The sequence below is a fragment of the Phaenicophaeus curvirostris genome, chromosome 20 (assembly GCF_032191515.1).
Source record: "Phaenicophaeus curvirostris isolate KB17595 chromosome 20, BPBGC_Pcur_1.0, whole genome shotgun sequence".
Lineage (NCBI taxonomy): Eukaryota > Metazoa > Chordata > Aves > Cuculiformes > Cuculidae > Phaenicophaeus > Phaenicophaeus curvirostris.
The window spans coordinates 5662659-5681117 of record NC_091411.1 but is presented as its reverse complement, the minus strand read 5'-3'; the positions used below and the strand labels follow the sequence as shown (position 1 = coordinate 5681117).

The following is an 18459-nucleotide window of genomic DNA, read 5'->3' as shown; positions in this document are numbered from 1 at the left end:
AAGTCACAGAGTAGATCAGTAGCAGAGCATATAGGGAAGCTTATGGTCTTGACTTGCATTCCCCTGCCCTCTCACTAGACTGCAGATTAATTATAAATCTCTTTCTCACCCATTAGATTTTTCTCATACATCTTCTACTCCTGCACTTTCTCATTCACACCTTCAATTCTTTGTTACTCTTCCTTTAATTCGACTTTTCTTACTCTCCATTTTTTGCACACTTTCCTCTTTTCTCCTCCTCTGCTTCTCCCGTAGATTACTGACAAAGTGGCAAGTGTTAATAATGTGTCTTGACTGTCCCCGCTGTGATGGATAAAGAAGGAGCAAGGTGGGTGCAGGAGGAGAGTAGCAAAGAGGGAGGGAAAGGAACGATCTGAACTGATTTCACACTCCAGGTGAGGGTGTGCAGGAAGGCAGAAGAACCAGCTGCAAGCTCCGAAACCCTCACTGCGGTGGGAACAGGGTCCAAACTGAAGGTCTAAGGAGGAAAGCATAAAAGTATCTGAAGGTGGCACCTGTTATCTTCAGGAATATAGAGACCAAATGGAGATCAAAGACTTACCGACTGGGAAATGTGTCAGCAAAGGGAGATCAGCAGGTTTCTCTTCTTTGCTGTCACAGGACCCCAAAGCTCGGTGTTTCGCACTTTATTCATCTCAATGAGTTCGTGCACAGGGACTTCTAATGCTCGAGTAAAATCAGATGTGAACATGCATATTCAATCAGACAGGGGTTACGGGTGCTCTTTGCACACTGGGCTTCGCGTGCTGGCAGGGATTAGACTGCCATCTGCTTGGTGGTGATCTGCACATCACAGGGTCCTACCTGAACCTGGGATGCTGCTGGATCTCCTGCCGATTTCCACAAGTCCTGCAGAATAACATTTTTGCCACTGGAGAGTCTGTTGTGTGGTTAGTGGACAAATATTGTCAGCACGTATGGATTTAGGGAGGAGAGGCATTTAAGGGACAGATAGGAGAAGCTGTTGAAGAATGCATACGTTAGGCTGATACCTATAGCTCCCTGAGGGATGCAGGCCAAACACACAACAGCTGGTGTGGGAAAATGATGTTGATGCTATGGGAACAAAGATGTTGTCTAGCCTGCAATTCAGGCAGGAGGAGGGAGAAAAAAAGAAATGTAAATTAGGGGAAAGCTTCCTTGAACTGCTTTGGTCCAAGAATATTATACTAAGAAAAAAATGTCTAAGAATTGTTTGTTAGTGTAAAAAGTCATATTAGACATGATAGATAACTTCAGGCTATGTTGTCATAAGCACAGTAGGCTCCAAATACTCTTCTTTCTTTGGAAACTCCTTCCAAACACCTTTGATTTCACAGGGATAAGGCAACCAACTCTATTTCTGTTCTGTATTTGATTTACCACTCATGGAAAATTATTTATCTGTCTACCTATTTATTATCTAATTCCATGGCTGCAGTTGAGGAAAGTCTCCTTGTTCCTTTTCCACAGTAGTGTCTCTTTCTCCAGCAACTCTGACTAGCTGCTAGGTGCCCTGGGGAATGTCGAAGTAGAATTAATTAATCATGACCAGTCATGGAGGTGTTTTTTCAGATTTGGATTTGGCCAGCTGATCACATGGGGTCTTTTGGGGAGTCAGGCTGTTGAAGAAACAAAATGTGACGCCTGCTCTGGATTGCTTTCAGACAGAATCAGTTTGGGAGGCGTGTGGTATCTATCAAGCAGCGGGGAAAAATCTAGCAGCAGTAATCTGTGTGCATGCTGGTGGAGGGAACTTCTGTCTCCCGTTGGCAGGACACTAAACTAAACTAGAGTTTAGTGTGTTCTGTCCTGTTCCCAGCCAGCAAAGGTGGGAATCTTCCAGCATCTTTTGGGCAGAGCCCCATTCTCAATGTCCCCTTCGGAGCAGGAGGAGTTGTGATGGCACCTGGCATGTGCCAAACTGGAATTCACCCCTTCGGCATGCCCATCAGTGGTAGCAATGCTGGCCAACTGCACAGGTTGTGCTGAAAGCACCAGTGAAGTTTTTTTCTTTACAAATAGCCCTGAATTCTTCCAGACCCTCTTCCTTCCCTTTGCAGAGCCTAGTAGAGCATGTGCTATTCTTCCTGGTCAATGATTTCCTCCTGGCAATGGAGAAAGGTCAAGCGTCCACGCCAATTCTTTTTGATCTGTCAGCAGCCTTCAAATCCTCTGGCAATGAAGGGCTAATGATTTGCAGTGTCTGGCATGGATGGGCAAACTCTCCCTGCAGGAGCATTCCTCCTTTCCAAAGGAACTCCACAGTGTGGCTTGGAGTAATGAAGCATGTCCCTCAAGGACTCTTCCAGGGGGTAATTCAGTGCTCAGTTGTACTGCTACTATCAGAGGTATGGGGCTACAATATTATGGATGTGCTGATGACAAGGGATAAGATCAACTTTCAAGTAAATAATGCACAACTTTCAAAATCTATCATCCTCAAACATTTTTACATCTTTTTCTACCTTCAACTTGTTCCATTGTTGCCTAACGTGGGAACAAATTGAGGCACTTTGCTCCTTTCCCAACCCGGAGATGAGACCACACGTACTGAAATGCTGGCTGGGATGGAGCCATTTGTGGGGCGGGGAGGAAGAAACATCAGCCTTTAATGGAAGTCTCAGACTGCAGCAGTACTCGCTGTTAGCAGAAAGCTGTAATCTGTAGTGACAGGCCAGCCGGAGCCACAGTAGACAACCAGGCGCATCTGCATGCAGAGGTACACGCCAAGCAGCTGTGTGCAGGAATTCAGATTTCAAACTGCAGTGCATGGCGGTAGAAGCATGTCCCTGGAAGTGGAAAAGCAGATGGAAAAGCCCCTTCCCTCTACTTTTAATAAATTTCCAAAGAGTAGGGGTGCGTCTCCTTTTTATTTCCCTTGCACAAAACACCGTGGTTGCCCCTGCGTGGTGATGGGGACCAACCCCCTGCTCTGAGGAATGCTGGCAGCCTTGTAATGGGAAGCATCAGCCCTTCCTACCTTTTAAACTTTCTTTTCAGTCTAATGAAAAGGAAGAGAAGGGAAATGAGAGTGTTTGTGCAAAGCGATGCTCCTTCCACCATCGTGCCCTGGTTCGTATTATGGTCCTGCCTTTGTCTATATTATTCTCTGTGCGTCCAGTTCAAATGGGCTCTCGGTCCTCTCGCCGCTCAGCCCCGCACGCAGGCGCTGGCAGCACTAGAGCGCAGCCCTCGGAGCTGGGACCCGCTGCCCTCAATCTCTTATTGAACTGCAGTGAATTCGCAGGAGCCGTTGGGGACATTTTCATCCATGAAATGAAGAATCAATAGAGTTGCCTCATTACAGGCTCTGCTCCGCGCTGCCGTTCTCTCCTTCCCTCTTGCCACTCACCTTGCCCTTTTTTATTCAATCCACTGTTACCACCACCTACACAGACTTGATGGTGCAAATTCACCGGTAGCAAATCCCCCCTGCCGTGCACGGAGGAGCAAAAATACTGTTTAAAAGGAGAAAAAAAAATAAAATCAGGTAGACTTCCAAGAATGAGGTGGAATATATCTTTTAAAAATACATAGGTGATATGGAAGCCAAAGGCCCCAGGAGGTCAATGGTATTCAGATTTTTAAGTCCCTGATGCTCATGAAAACATTACACACAAATTCCACCCAGGAAAATCTGTATTTTCTTTTTTTTTTTTTTTTCTTAGCAAGCAAAGAAGTTGGTTTTCTTGCTGCAGAGAGGAGCGGAGCTGTGCTCTGCAGCTGTTGAGCTGACAGAGCTGCTTGGGAAATGGACACACTGTTTCCTTGGGAAATTTTCACCTTTTGATTTGTGGTTGTGTTTTGTTTGTTTTTTTTTAAAAAAAACTCCTGTTTGAATGAGAATCATGATCCCACAAAGCTCTTACAGCCTGAAAATTCGAAAGCAATAATAATTTGAGAGCATCAATATCTTCTGTTTCTGTGGTGCTGAAGCACTGAAATGCTAGGGAAGTATTTAGTATTGTATTATGATAACACATGTAATAAACAGACCAACATCAAATATTTGCTGTGATATATGGTATATTCTAAACATATATCAATACAATACAGAATAGGTAAAAATGTCAAAACAAATTAATTGAAACAACACAAAAATAATGTGTTTATTTCCTCAAAATGAAGCATTTCGGTATAACTGAAATGAAGAGAGAAAATCAAAATGATTTGTTTTGACATTTTAAACATAAAAAAGTTTGTCAAAATTGACACGTTCCCATGCAATTTCAAGAGAACTGCGTTTTCCTGTGAAAAACTGTTCTGTCAAAATTTTTTGACCAGCTCTACTTACAGTCTATCTAAACAGACAAGCATCACAGCCAAGACTCTCAAACGCTCCAGGTGGTCAGAAGATGGATTTAGCACAGAGCAGAACAGTCTCAAAGAAGGAAATAAATAAAACTCACAGCTAGCAGTGGTCTTAAACTTGGATACCAAACTGCTTTAATGTTTGAGATGCTCAGACCTGAGTGGTTTCGGACTTTAATCCTTGAAAGGACTGAATTCCTTCAGTTTTTAGCAAATCTGTATTGAAGGATCAGTGCACTGATGGAAGAGGCTATTTGTGATGGTGAGATGTCAGTGCAGATTCTCAATATCCTCTGGGATTTTTTAGTTGGCACTGGCTGGGGTCTAGCTAGTAACAGCCCTCTGTGTTTGACAGATAAATACTGCTAAATATGAGATGGCTTTATCTTCCAAACATCCTCCTGTTTCAGTGGAAATCCCAGGCTTAGGGAACAGGCTGAAATGCAGCACTGCAGGTAGATTGTCTCTGGGATTCAAGCCTGGTAAGAACGGCTTTAGCTAGGAGTTCTCCCACCTTCCTAATGCACAGATTTTAAATCTTCTTATTATATGAATACAGTTTCAGGTTAATTTGAGCCTCTAATTTAATATGCTGTTCCAAATTAAGAGTTAATATGATATTTGATTATATTTTTTGCACTGAGATCTACCCCAAGGCTCACTGACTTCAGTAGACCTTCCAGCACAACCTGCAACTGCAGAGCCTGCGTAGATGCATGCTAACAGCAGAAGACCTACTCTCAAGATTTCTGGCTTCTCTTTGAGAAGCTGTCAATGAAATAGTGTTATCTTGGGCTATTATATGTTCTAGCTCATGCTTCTAGCCTGAATTTAAGCTCCTGTGCATTCATGTGCATATAATTTCCTCTATGTGGGCAGGTGGAGCAGTAGAAGGAATTGAACCTGAGCGTTTTCAGCCTCAGACCAGTGTCTTATGCACTAAAGGAATCTATCCTAAATATTTAAATCAGGAATTTGTTTAACACACCTCTTGCAATGTGCATCCACCAGGCAGTGGCAGGGGTGTCAAACTCATGTCAGCGTCCAGTTATCCTCACGCTAGCTCCAGTTCCAGCTCTGTTCCTCTGCGGAAGCCTGAGCTGTGCCATCCTTGTGAGGTCTCACCCTGTCTTTGGAGCATCTCTAAGGCAGTGGCTGCAGGAGCTGGCGTGGTTGAATCCACAGGGAGATTTTTATGGAGGAGGATCTGCCTGGAGCCAGAATTTGCAGCTGCCAAGACTTGGGGTCCCTTTTCCCTCCCCTCTTCAGCTGCCCCTGGTTCTCTTGGCTTCAAACAGTGTGAATGGTGGCAGAACCTGATGCCCATAGGAAAGGCTGAGTTAAATGGTGCTTTTCGTCCTGGCAGGCAGGTCTGTCATTATCTAAGCAGCAGGAGCTGTAACCCAAAGAGGCAATGGCCTGTGGATTTTAACCCGCTCTGCTCCTTCACTAAGGGCTGAGGAGCAGAAGAGATCTTGGCCAAAAGCTAAGCTTCTTTCTGACGGACAAGAAAAACAGGAAGATATATTATCTGCAAAGATCATAAGGTAACCTCAGCTTCCTAGCATACCAAAATATGCAGTATTAGCTTGCATTTCCCAAACCCTATCACAGAATCACAGAATCACAGAATCACAGAATAACCAGGTTGGAAGAGATCCACCGGATCATCGAGTCCAACCGTTCCCATCAAACACTAAACCATGTCCCTCAGCACCTCGTCCACCCGTGCCTTAAACACCTCCAGGGAAGGGGACTCAACCACCTTGCTGGGCAGCCTCTGCCAGTGCCCAATGACCCTTTCTGTAAAGAATTTTTTCCTAACGTCTAGCCTAAACCTCCCCTGGCGGAGCTTGAGGCCATTCCCTCTTGTCCTGTCCCCTGTCACTTGGGAGAAGAGCCCAGCTCCCTCCTCTCCACAACCTCCTTTCAGGTAGTTGTAGAGAGCAATGAGGTCACCCCTCAGCCTCCTCTTCTCCAGGCTAAACACCCCCAGCTCTCTCAGCCGTTCCTCATAAGGCCTGTTCTCCAGCCCCTTCACCAGCTTTGTTGCTCTTCTCTGGACTCGCTCCAGAGCCTCAACATCCTTCTTGTGGTGAGGGGCCCAGAACTGAACACAGGATTCGAGGAGCAGTCTCCCCAGTGCCGAGTACAGAGGGAGAAGAACCTCCCTGGACCTGCTGGTCACGCCGTTTCTGATCCAAGCCAAGATGCCATTGGCCTTCTTGGCCACCTGGCCACTGCTGGCTCATGTTCAGTCGCTGTCAACCAACACCCCCAGGTCCCTCTCCTCCAGGCAGCTTTCTAGACAGACTTCTCCCAGTTTGTATGGAGCAGGATCATTCTGTGTGGCTGTGGTGGTAACGTCCCTGTGCAGGAGCGAGCTTCAGAACAACAAAAACATGGCAAAGAGCATCAAGTGTGGGATAACTGTTGACTGTTTGGACTGAATGTTACATTAATGCTCTTTAGGACCATTTTGGCACTGATTTTGCTTCCTACAAGGTCTACTTACAGGTCTGAATTGTTGCAATGGGATATATTAGAAAGGCAGCACAGAATGGACTGGGTTTCTGGACTCTGATATGGGCCTCTTTGAACTTAGTTTTCAGATTACTCGCTCTCCTAAACTACCAGTAATATCTGTAGCGAATAGTACAATTTTTGTTCAGTTTATTGTGTATGGTTTGCAGGTGCTTCTCCTTCCAAAATGCAAGAAAAGTATTAAAATGAATTTGGACATTTCCTTTTACGCATAAATTACAAAAGCTGTTTTGGCTCAGTCAAAACACGCTGTTTAAGAAAACACTTCATTTTGATTTTTAATGTATATTACTCAACATGTAATGAAAAACAAAACACAATCTTGAACTGATCCTTTCCAAACAGAACACTCAACACATTCTGTTCCAAAGAAAAGCTGACTTTATGAAAATGCTGTTTTTTTCCCCCTTAAATCAACAAATTTCTACAAAGCGTTTTGCTTCTGATGAATTGGCATTTTTCTGAGATAAAATGAGCAATCCAAAAAAATCCTAAACAGCTCTGTGACAAGTCTTAGCTAATTCTGGAACAGAAGCATGAAGGTGCGTAGGAAGGGTACTGCAAGGAGACGTAGCATTGAGCTGAGACTTAAGATATTTGGGTTGAATTCCTGAAGCAGTTATAAATTGATCTGGGACAAGGCATTATTCTATCCCGTGTCTCAATTCCCATTCTGCAGAATGGGAAATGTAGCATTTCACAATCTCCTAAAGCTGCTGCAAGGATAAAGACCTATAAACACTTATGAGATTACTGGACTTTGGTATGAGGTGTATAAATACTGAGGAAGACAGAAGACAGAGTTGCATTTTTGTGTAACTTAGAATGAAATTATGGAGAACTGGACTAGCTTGGACAATAATTTAATAATAGTAGGAATAATTTCAGGTTCAGGGCGGCGTTTAATAGAAATCACTTCTCACCACCCACCATATTTTTTTTTTTTTTTAATAAGCAGCCCAGAAACGTGCAATTTATCATTATTATTACCATCTATATTCATTCTCTCTGCCACTTCACAAATGAGAGGAGTTCCTCACAAACATCTACAAAGCTAGCTCATTATCCAGCCTCCCTATTTATAACTCTCATTTATGACAATAGCTATCAAAATCTTGCCAACAGTAGGGCTGCTGGTGTGCTGACACCACTGCTCCACAGCCTGCTGAGCGGTATTATCTCACTGTTCCCTTGCGTTCTCTGATCTGTCCCTGGCCATCTGGTGTCCTTGGTCTTCTAATTAGATTGCAAGCTTTTTGGGGCATGGACCGCCTTGCTGGTTTCCTTTTATACAGCACCTAGCACGATATTGTTCCGATATCAAATTCTTCATGACTATCTTCAAAATATAGGTCTTCATCACTTATCTGCGTGCACATGCAGAAGATTCTTTTAATTCAATTCCCAATCTACTGTGCATTGCTAGGTGGATCCTCTTTCTAAGCAGAGCCTTGAATCAAGTGTCTGTGGATTCTGGGTTACAGAGCGGTGGCTTTGGCACCTTGGCTAGTAGATCTATGATAAGGACTAGCAACATTCAATTCCTTCTGTCCAGCATCACCTGATAGTGAATGGTGGAGGCTGTATGTCTGCCAAAGTTCTTCAGTATCATAGAATCATAGAATCACCGGGTTGGAAAAGACTCACCGGATCTAGTCCAACCATTCCTATCAAACACTAAACCATGTCCCTCAGCGCCTCGTCCACCTGTCTCTTAAACCCCTCCAGGGAAGGTGAATCAACCCCCTCCCTGGGCAGCCTCTGACAGTGCCCAATGACCCTTTCTGTGAAAATTTTTTTCCTAATGTTCAGCCTGAACCTCCTCTGGTGGAGCTTGAGGCCATTCCCTCTCGTCCTGTCCCCTGTCACCTGGGAGAAGAGCCCAGCTCCCTCCTCTCCACAACCTCCTTTCAGGTAGTTGGAGAGAGCAATGAGGTCTCCCCTCAGCCTCCTCTTCTCCAGGCTAAACACCCCCAGCTCTCTCAGCCGCTCCTCATAAGGCCTGTTCTCCAGCCCCCTCACCAGCCACCTCTCATCCTCAACATATTAAAACTAGTAGTTTATAATTAGATGAAGTGCGGGGACAAATAAGCTGAAAACAGATACCTAGTTGTTACCCGTGTGATTCTCACCTCTCTATAGGCAGGGAGTTATTAGACTCTCTGCAGAAAACCTGCTCCCTTTAGGCTGCTGGTTGAACTGCAGTAATAAAAAACGGATTTGTGGGGTGTTTTTGGTTCACTGAATATTCTGACAAGTTGTAAACAAAGTGTTGACAAACTGAAGAGGAGAAAACCTCTCCTCCTCTAAGTCATTTGGGGTCAAACAGGATATTTTTATCACTGTTCTCTCTTAAGGGGCTGGGAAGGCAAATCAAAAGCAGAAAAAGAAAAAGATCTAGGGGTTTCAAATGGGGATTTGGAAATATTTCCCCTTGATGATCCCTCAACCAAAACACTGACATCTCCCAATCATTATTTTTTTCAGCATCAACAGTTTGGCAAAAGTGAAGTGAATTCGTGGAATGTGTTTGCATTTTTGGAGAGGTATTTCTTAACCTCGCTCTTTGCCTTTCCTCATCCAAAACTGTTTCAGCTGATGGCTGTCCCTCAGATCTAACCATTCATACATATTTTAAACTGAAATGGTTAAGGGATAAATGCAAATTTTTATATTGATCAGCACCGAATTGCCAAGATTTGGGGCGGGCTTCAGGCATTGCTGCCTGAAATAGAGAAATCTCATCTCCCTAAAGCAATAGCTTCACAATAATTGGGGATTTTACAACTTTGCATGTCATAGTCGTCCAAAAAGACACAGCCACTGCTGAGTTGCAGCTCCATACCTGACTCCAGTCAGATATCAGCCTCTGTAGCTTGAGCTACAAAGATATCTAAGGCAGAAATGACCAGATTCTGTTTTCCTGGAGCTCAGATTTATCCATAGAAGTTCATATGACTTAACAAACCATGACAGGTTGGATCTCCCATACCTTTCCATCCACGTTCCCTGTTTTCCCCTGACCTTAACATGCAAAAGATGTCTTCAGCTTGGTTGTCTTGCTGGCCAGCTTTTCCTGAGGCCAGTTAAAGCTGCTTCACAGGCAGTAACTGCCTCCCAGCACTCTCATGGGCCATCTCTGAATTAGGTGCAGGACATAAATGATATTGCTCCAGTTGCACACAGTGACCTAAAGTGAGTTAATCTTAAAGGTGTAGTGCAGTAGTTACCTGTCTAACAGGTATGTGGCTGTAGAGGATAGCTGAATAATATCTAAGAGAGTGTCTCCTGTGCTTAAAATTAAGGATATGCTTAAATCATTTGCTGAAATGAGGTCAGACGTTTGTCACTTTACAGGGTCGAGCTCTAAACTAACATAAGCTGTTTCATCTCTCCCTTGACACTTTAGTCTTTTACTAATTTATCAGCATCCCAAAGCAGCGTGTGAAGTTGCTGCAGAACAGAAGTGTTTCAGATACAAACAGCAATTGTTAGCCTCTTCCCTCTGGTAAATGGCAGCAGGCAGAAACCTCTCTCAAACTGCCAAGAACCAAATGTGGGACACAAGAAAGAATTATTGGTGCATGAAGCTTAAAGAGATAGGGGACTTATTTCTTTACTGCAAATAATGTGTTCAGTAATTTCTCCTTCCTGAGTCTGCATTTCTGATGGCAATAGTTTACAACAATGAGCATAAGAAAACAGAAGGGATGTGTGCAAAATCAATTTAAATCTAATAGCTAGGATAAACAAAAGGTGCAGGGGTTAGAAGAAAGGTAGAAAATCCCAGGAGGCAGAGGAGTAGTGGTGTGTTTATAGCAAGCGATGGAGCACCAGAGCTCTTGCATTCTGCTTTCCCATTTATTGCAGTGATCTAGGGCTGTGCAGCCCCCCTTATAGGAAGCAGGCCTTGCAATATCATTTTGTGCAAAATCTATCATTCTGAGCTATCTCACTGTATAAAAATTACATTTTAAGTGGCTAAGTAGACACAGAGCTTTATTCCTTTCTTCTTATTTCAAGAAACAATGGGAGTAACAGCACTTGCCTGCCTTACTAGAGTGCTGAGAGCTTTAATTAATGTCTCTAATTCAATTTGAACTCCTTGGATAAAAGGCGCTGCCTTGTGACAGCAAAGGTATTGCCTAAAATAGAATATAATTAACACACAGATATCAATCACGATGAAATTAAGTGTACATTCAAATACAACTTGCACTTTTCAGAAAGTACTTGCCTATTTTTCCTCCAAGAATCCTAAAGGCTCATAAGACAAGGAACATTTAATATTCCAAGCTCAATGCAGCTTAGAATAAGGCCATCTTAAACTGCCCAGCAAACTAAAAGGCATTGTAACCAAAGTCTCCATTTGCACTGATGGATGTGCCTTCATGATGGACAATGCTGGAAACAGACTATAAACCGACTCAGAATCACACATTTCTTCTCCCAGTGCTTACTTACTGTGAACGCTAACCTATCTCCTAGCTCACCCACCAATCAGCTTTATTAACAGATGTGACAATGACATGATCATGTTTGTTGACACGAATCAGAAGGACCCGATCACTATGTTGTTCTGAAGTGCTCCTGAGTGGCAATGGGCTTTGTAGTCTGGATTTTTTGAACTGCTACATTATAGAATTTGCTGGCATCTTGAGGTGGTTGTCATTAGTTTCTCATAGGATAGGAACACCTAGTGAGACATGTGAGGACAGTATTTTGCTGGGTGCTATACCCAGACGATGACCTCTCCAACAAGTTCCTGGTTCAAGCAGTCAAACAAATGCTGTTGTGTCTCTATGCTGATAATTGGAAAGTGAGGCAAAAAAAGCATTTAAGGTCAATGCCCAAGATCATGAAGGGTATCTGGGGCAGAACTGAGCAGAATGCGGATTCCTGAATCAAAACCCAGTGTCTGACTCCCCCAAGTTTTCCCTTTAGTGCAGAGATGGCTTCTGTGCCAGATGTAGCTTTTAATTAGCCTGGAGTCTCCTACCCAAGGGCTGTGTACATGAAGACATCACCTCCCTGCCTTTTCTTCTGCTGACCTTTTGCAAAATCCTCAGAACATACCTCACATCAATGGATCCCCATAAAGACACCCAACAAATTAATTTCAGATTCAAACTTGTTAGGAGTTAGATAGAATGCACCTCACAATATTGCCTTAGACACAAAATGATCCCACTTTAGTAAGCTTTATAGCTTCCATGGGGACCAGCCCTGTGGTGTGTATTAATCTTTAATGTGAAACAACATCTCTACAGCAGCTGCAGGGGGAAAAAAGATACTACTAAAAAATTAAAGTTGATGGTGTGATAGTTGTCTAGACCCAAATGCATTCTACCATCCTCTGTTGCCTCAGGCACCATTCCCTGCTCTCAGCACAGGTACTCACAGCCAGCTTCCAGATTGGAGATGTGCCTATTTCTTCTAGTGATCTCAAGGCATGTTCTCCCCATGTCTTCACCTTTGGTTGAGAACCATCACAAGTCTAATCATCCTGACTCTAACTTTGACCTAAAAGGAAAGGAAGGATGGATGAAGAGGTGCATGGGAGGAATTAAGGAATATCTCATCTCTTTTATAAGCTGATATTTCCCCAATGTACAACACTCGCATGTGGGAGGACACACTGGGGTTTCTCTGAAACCCATTTCTTTTGGCACTTCTCATATTTAAGTTTGCACTTGCACTGTTCTGGGCACTGGAGATGAGCTGCCACTCCACTTTGGTACATAAAAGCCTCCTTTCTCTCTTTGCAATAGAAATTCAATAGGAAGTGAAATGTTTAAAGGAAAACTGATCCAGACTGGCTGATGAAGGAAGCAGTTATGGATGAGTTTAATGAACAGACAACCAAGCGAGTTTGGACAATGTGTACAGAACAAGTGATCATTATTAGCAGCAAATCTGCATACTCTCCTAATGGCAAATATGCTGAGTTTGCAGCTGCTTACTGTGATGGAACGGTGTAGATTGCAAAGAGCAGCAAGGCAGAGAAGTAGCCTGGATGGAGAAGCAGGAGAAATAAACTCCCAAACTGGAATTTGGAAATGCCAAGGGTGGGATGTAGCTGGGAATGTTTCCCAGAAGTCACCTTGGGTTCATGACCACTGTGAGCGGAAGCAGAGCTGTGCCGTAGCCCACTTGGGATATACTCAGTGTGGGGCTGGAAACACCCTGAATCCTGGTTTTGTAAGGTAAAGTAGAAATATCTCTTTCTGAGGGGCAAGGAACCGAAGTATCAAGAACTGCCGTGTTTATGGATGAAGTAGGAGTCGGTGGAAAAAATTAATACTAAACATATACCTACAAAACAGGAACAACCTCCTCAGTCAGCAGCTACAGGTACCATTAGGTTTAATAACAGTAATATTCTGTCCACAATTGGCAAGAAGTTTATATGTGCCCAACAGAAAAAGTGAACATTTACTTGCCCATACTTAATTTTTTTCATTTCTTCATGTAATACAACAGCTGACTGTTGTTTTTAACCAGATTTACACAACTCTGCTTTGTCAAGTGCTGCTGAGCTCACTGCAGCTCCACAAACACATGCTGTGCACACGTGCAGACTCCCACATGCTCCGGCGCGCACACGCACTCGACACTTGTGCTCCCCATTGCACTCCTGGGTCCAATCCACCCACACAAAAAGACGTGCATGCTTGCTGCTGTGGGTTTGCAGCTTTGTGCTCCTGGGACAAGCTCATGGAGGTGGCCACGCTGACCATAAATGCTGATGGCCCCTGGTCTATACTACGCTGCTCACAGCAGCCAAAGCCTCCTGTTCACACACAGGGCTGTGTATGTGCCTGGCACCTCTAGCACACCTCAGTTTGGCCTTTCTTTTAGCAAAACCTTTTCTCTCTGGGAACTGCAGACTGTCAGTGAGTTTATGATGGACTCAGATTCAAAACCAGAAAGGATTCTGGAGATGTACAAATAAGCCTTGACACTAAAACTCACTGTAGCAGAGCTCTGCATAGCTTAATTTCTCCTGCTTTGAACAGTAGCTATAGTCTCTCTGCACTGTGTTCTGCAGAAACAGGTGGGTATCACTTGTCCTGAGGACAACTTTTGGACCAGTTTGTGCTCCCAGGGTGGGGGATGTAACCTCAAGAACACTCTGCCTGCCTAGGCATACCCACCCTGTTGGCACATCTTCCACAAAACTCAGCAAGGCAGCCAGATGGACAGGAGGTTAGCGGGAGGAGGAAATCATCCTGCGTACAGAGGACTTTTCCAGAGCAGTACGAGCAACTCCCAGCGATGAGGAGCGCAATGCAACACGCTGGGCTGCTGTTGCAGTTAGGAAGCAGAAAGGGAGGGGGTGCACACCAGGTGCAGGATGCCAGCTAAGCGAGCCACTCACCTTCCACCAACGGAGCACATGGCTTCGTTCAGAGAGGGGCATCTCGCCAACAGTATGACTGCGGAGGCAGATGATCTAATGGCTGAAACGCTGGAAATGGGAGTCAGGAGATGAGGGCTCTCTTCCAGCTGTATCCATGGCTTGTTGCCTAACCTTTGGCAAGGCATTTCACCCCTCCGTTTCCCTTCCCACTCATCATATGTCTTGTCTGTTTAGCTGTTAAACACATCGGGGAGAGGAGCTGGCTCATAGCAGGGCTGTCCACAGCCATGATTTGATGGAGGAGTGCAGTGGGGCAGCCGTTCTCCCATCACGTGGGTGACAGTGTGTCCTGCACCACGTGGTGTGAAGCACCCCTTAAAGCCCCTTAGTGAATCTCCTGTACTGATTAGACATGTTCAGTATGTCACCCTGTAGAGCCTTGATCCTGGGAAGAGCCCTGAGGTCCTACCACAACAGACTGCATCTCCCTCCACCAGGCACACCCCTCCCAAACACCTCAGCAGGAAAGGCTGAGGTGATTTTTTCCTTTCATTTGGCAGGATTTCATAGTCGTGTGTGTCCCTGTGTGTGTGCATGTGCTGGTCACTGAAGCCCGGGTAATTATTTTGTTTTGTTTCATTTTTGGCAACACTTTAAAGTAAGACCTGGGTCTTTATAGATTGCTCAGGTTGTGTGGAGCATGAATTACAGATCATCAGAGAGACATGAAAGCAGAAGACACATTTCTCTGGCACAGCATTAAAGGGAAAATAAAGGGGTAATTGTAGCCTAGAGTGCAGCCACCTTCTGCACCCAGCTTCACTCGCCTTTGTGGCACTGCAGAGAACTTCATGAAGGAAATGATGGAAAAGCTGGGGTGAGGATGTCTCAGGTCAGGACCTGGTTATTTCAAAGGTGATATATGTTCAGGAGGTTAAAGGAACCACTTAGGTACATGAATAAAACAGTGCCAAATACTCTAAGCTGTAACACAGGCAGACTGAGTCTTTTAAAACTTGTTTTTTTCATATCTATTTTAACCCTGACAGACAGTTGTCTAAGGATCAAAGTGATTCCCATTTTTAAACTCTGTCTTTCTCTCCATTCTCCCTCTCCTCCCCTTCATTTCTCTCTCTCTCTCTTTCCTTCCTCCTCTTCCCTCTCTTTTTCAACAGGACTCCACAGAATGGAGCAAGAATGAGAGGAAAAAGGCAGACAGAAAAGCATGAACTGGAGGCTTGTTGAGTTCCTCTACCTCCTGTTTATATGGGACCATATACTAGTACAGCCCTCCCACCAGGACCCAGCTGCTACCAATCAACATGTCTCCAAAGAATTTGATTGGCTTATTTCAGACAGGGGGCCTTTCCATCACTCACGGAGCTACTTATCCTTTGTGGAAAGACATCGTCAAGGATTTACAACCAGATATAAAATATACAGGTACGTTGGTTTCCTACAGCACTTGTAGCTTGGATGAGTTGTAGGTGGTGGGTACTCAGCCAGTTTCCATGGGCTCAAGGCTTGTAGTCAACAGGAGATGCATCATTGTCCCTGTTCCACCTGGAAACGCTTCTTTGGTTCTTCATGGTCCTAAGCTGGCAATGCAAATTGCTTCAAAGACTGAGATGTAATGCTCTGATAGGGATATGAAGGCACTGTGATACCAGAGCAATGTGCACAACATAGATCAAGATAAAAAGGAACCAAGGGTGTGGGTGTACTTCACCTGTGGTGACAGATAAGTTCATACGCAGGTTCATGAGCATATTTTTCAAATCAATGTACCTATGGGCAGACCAAGCTTCTGTACCAAACTCATGTGAATTGCCAATAGCTTAAGGTTCACACGGGCAAGAATAGATATAAGAATATCAAAACACACATCAGTATGTCAGTTCTCACACTGCTGTGCGTGCGCCTTAATGATGTGCTGCCTACCTCAGACCTTTGCAGATTATCATCTCCATGTAGGAGTTGGACTTGTCTCCAGAACCATGATCTTGGTTTAAAAGTTTTCTAATTAAAAAATTACAGAGAATAGGCAGAATCTGAATTTTCCCTTGCCTTCTAGGTTTTGAAGCCTTTGCTGTTGCTTGTTTCAAGCTCTTCTTGCCAGCTGTGATATCCAGAAACACACTTCCTTTTTTATTTTAACATGAAAAGCTGGAGTGCTCATATAAGCCTCCTATTAAAGCAGCAATCACTTCGGAGTAAAGGGGAATAAGCCAGCAAATGTCATGAGATTTGTGCTAAAACCCAAAGAGACTGCAAAACTCTCACAGACATGTGCGCATTTACATAATTATATAGTCCTGTTGTGTTTCAGAAAGACACTTGCAAACACAACTATGCAAACTAGTAGGTAGGGAAGGGTTAGTGAATAGCCTGTTGGCAACATGCACACAGATACAAATACATGATGATGGGGGGATGGGCAACGTTCGGTGTTCTCCCATGGGCAAAAAGCCAAAAGCTCTTGCAGAGTAACAGAGATGTGCGAGACACCATCTATGTATGGGGAAGAAAAATGAGTTGTGCCTGTCCCATGGCCTCCAGGGAGTGCAGCATCCACCCCCCTCCACCAGCCTGCAGAGCAAGGGCAGGTTAGCATGGGTGAAAATATTGTCCTGGCTTGTCCTCTCAATTCAAAACAGCTCAGGGAGAAGAGAACCCCCAAAACTAGAAATTATGCTGTCACACTTCCACTAAGGATGTCTCACTGTCTTTGCTTGCATAGAGGAGTGGAGAAAACAAGCCTTTTTCAATAAGACTTTCTTCCTGGTTATGAATATCCCCAATTCTCCTTCTGCCCTGGCTGACAATGCACACTTTGATCCAGAGTGCAGATCTCAGCCCCATGCAATGCCTCTGGCAGTGGCTCTGCCCTTTGCTAAAGAGCTATTCAGCCCTGAATGCCACCGCAGCACTCTACAGGGGCTGTACTGGCAGAGAAATGCATGCAATGTATGTGTTCAGACACATCTAAGAACTGTCACTGTAGGTCAGGCCAGAGATTCATCAAGCCGGGGATCCTGTCTCTAAGAATCATAGAGAAATGGGTCTGGAAGGACCTTGAGAGGTCATTTAATCCATGCTTCTTCCCCAAGGCAGACTCAGCCATACCTGTGTCACATTTGACAGAGGTTTGTGGATAACCTTTCCTGAAAAGTTTCCCGTGACAGAGAATTCACACCCAGAGCAGGCAGCCTGTGCCACAGCTCTGCTTTCCTCACCTTCGTAACAGGGCTAAAATCTTGCTTGTATGTGAAGCCAGCAATTTCTAGTTTTATCTCCTATGCCGTAAGGAAGAAATTCCCATTTGGTTTGTAGGAAACTGCTAAGGATTTGGAGGCTTATCTCAGTTCAGGATGAACTGTATACACGGGAAGTAGAAAGGGATTTGTTTTTCTCCATTTCTGCTGCATATTGCTGAAGTATTTATGAATGACACTTCTAGCAAGGGGAGGACACAAGGTTCTCTTTCTTCCACCACGACAGAAAATGGACAGCAGCACTCTGCATGCACAGGAGGCTCGTGAGTGTGGGGAGGTGTCTAAGAAGGGTCTTGCCAGCTGGTCATAATGCTGGAGAAGTCGTTATTCACAAAAGAAACTGGAGGTGAAGCAGGGTCCAGTGGAAGTAGGAACGTAGATGATGTAGAAAGACTGAAATGCCCCATAAGGAGGCATCTCATTGCCAGAGACCATACACTAAGTTGAAGGACAAAGCTGGGGGCTTGGGGGAACCCAGACACGGGCCACTGGGAGTTGAGAGCTTTAGAAACACTCTCTGGGACTGACTTTTACTCCATTTGATGTCAGCTGAGGAGGAGAAGAAATCCTCATGTGCTTCAGCAAAGCAGGTGAAGCTGTTAGATAGGAGACTTACTAGATGGCTGAAGGGATGTTTATTTTTAATATCTGGCCCTGTTGACAGAAATGGTCGCTTAAAAATTGGGCTCATGTATTTGCTAAGCATTGTCAAAATCAGTCTAGCAATGAGGAATTAGTAGAACCACAGCCAATTCTACCAGTTAAGAGTGGACTCTGAGCACACACACCCTCCAGAACATATCATTTTACTGAAACCCACAGGGGTAAAATCTCATTTTGTGGGCTCCTTAAATTGACTGTGAGAATCTGTGAAGCTGTTGGGATTTTGTCAACTGTTTAATTCCAACATAGAAGCTTCTTTCCTCCCAAATGATGTCTCTCAATTGCTCTTTGCACTAGACT

The 18459-nt window shown here is 44.3% G+C and overlaps 1 protein-coding gene across 1 annotated transcript in view; it reads left to right on the top strand.

The window, feature by feature from the left end:
• Nucleotides 1–18459, top strand: part of BRINP1 (BMP/retinoic acid inducible neural specific 1) — an 89788-nt gene that overhangs the window by 13459 nt on the left and 57870 nt on the right. Inside the window, exon 2 of the mRNA XM_069873277.1 lies at nucleotides 15397–15664. Within this exon, the coding sequence (XP_069729378.1) occupies nucleotides 15447–15664 (218 nt within the window). The 5' untranslated portion in view covers nucleotides 15397–15446. The remainder of the gene's footprint in view (nucleotides 1–15396; nucleotides 15665–18459) is intronic.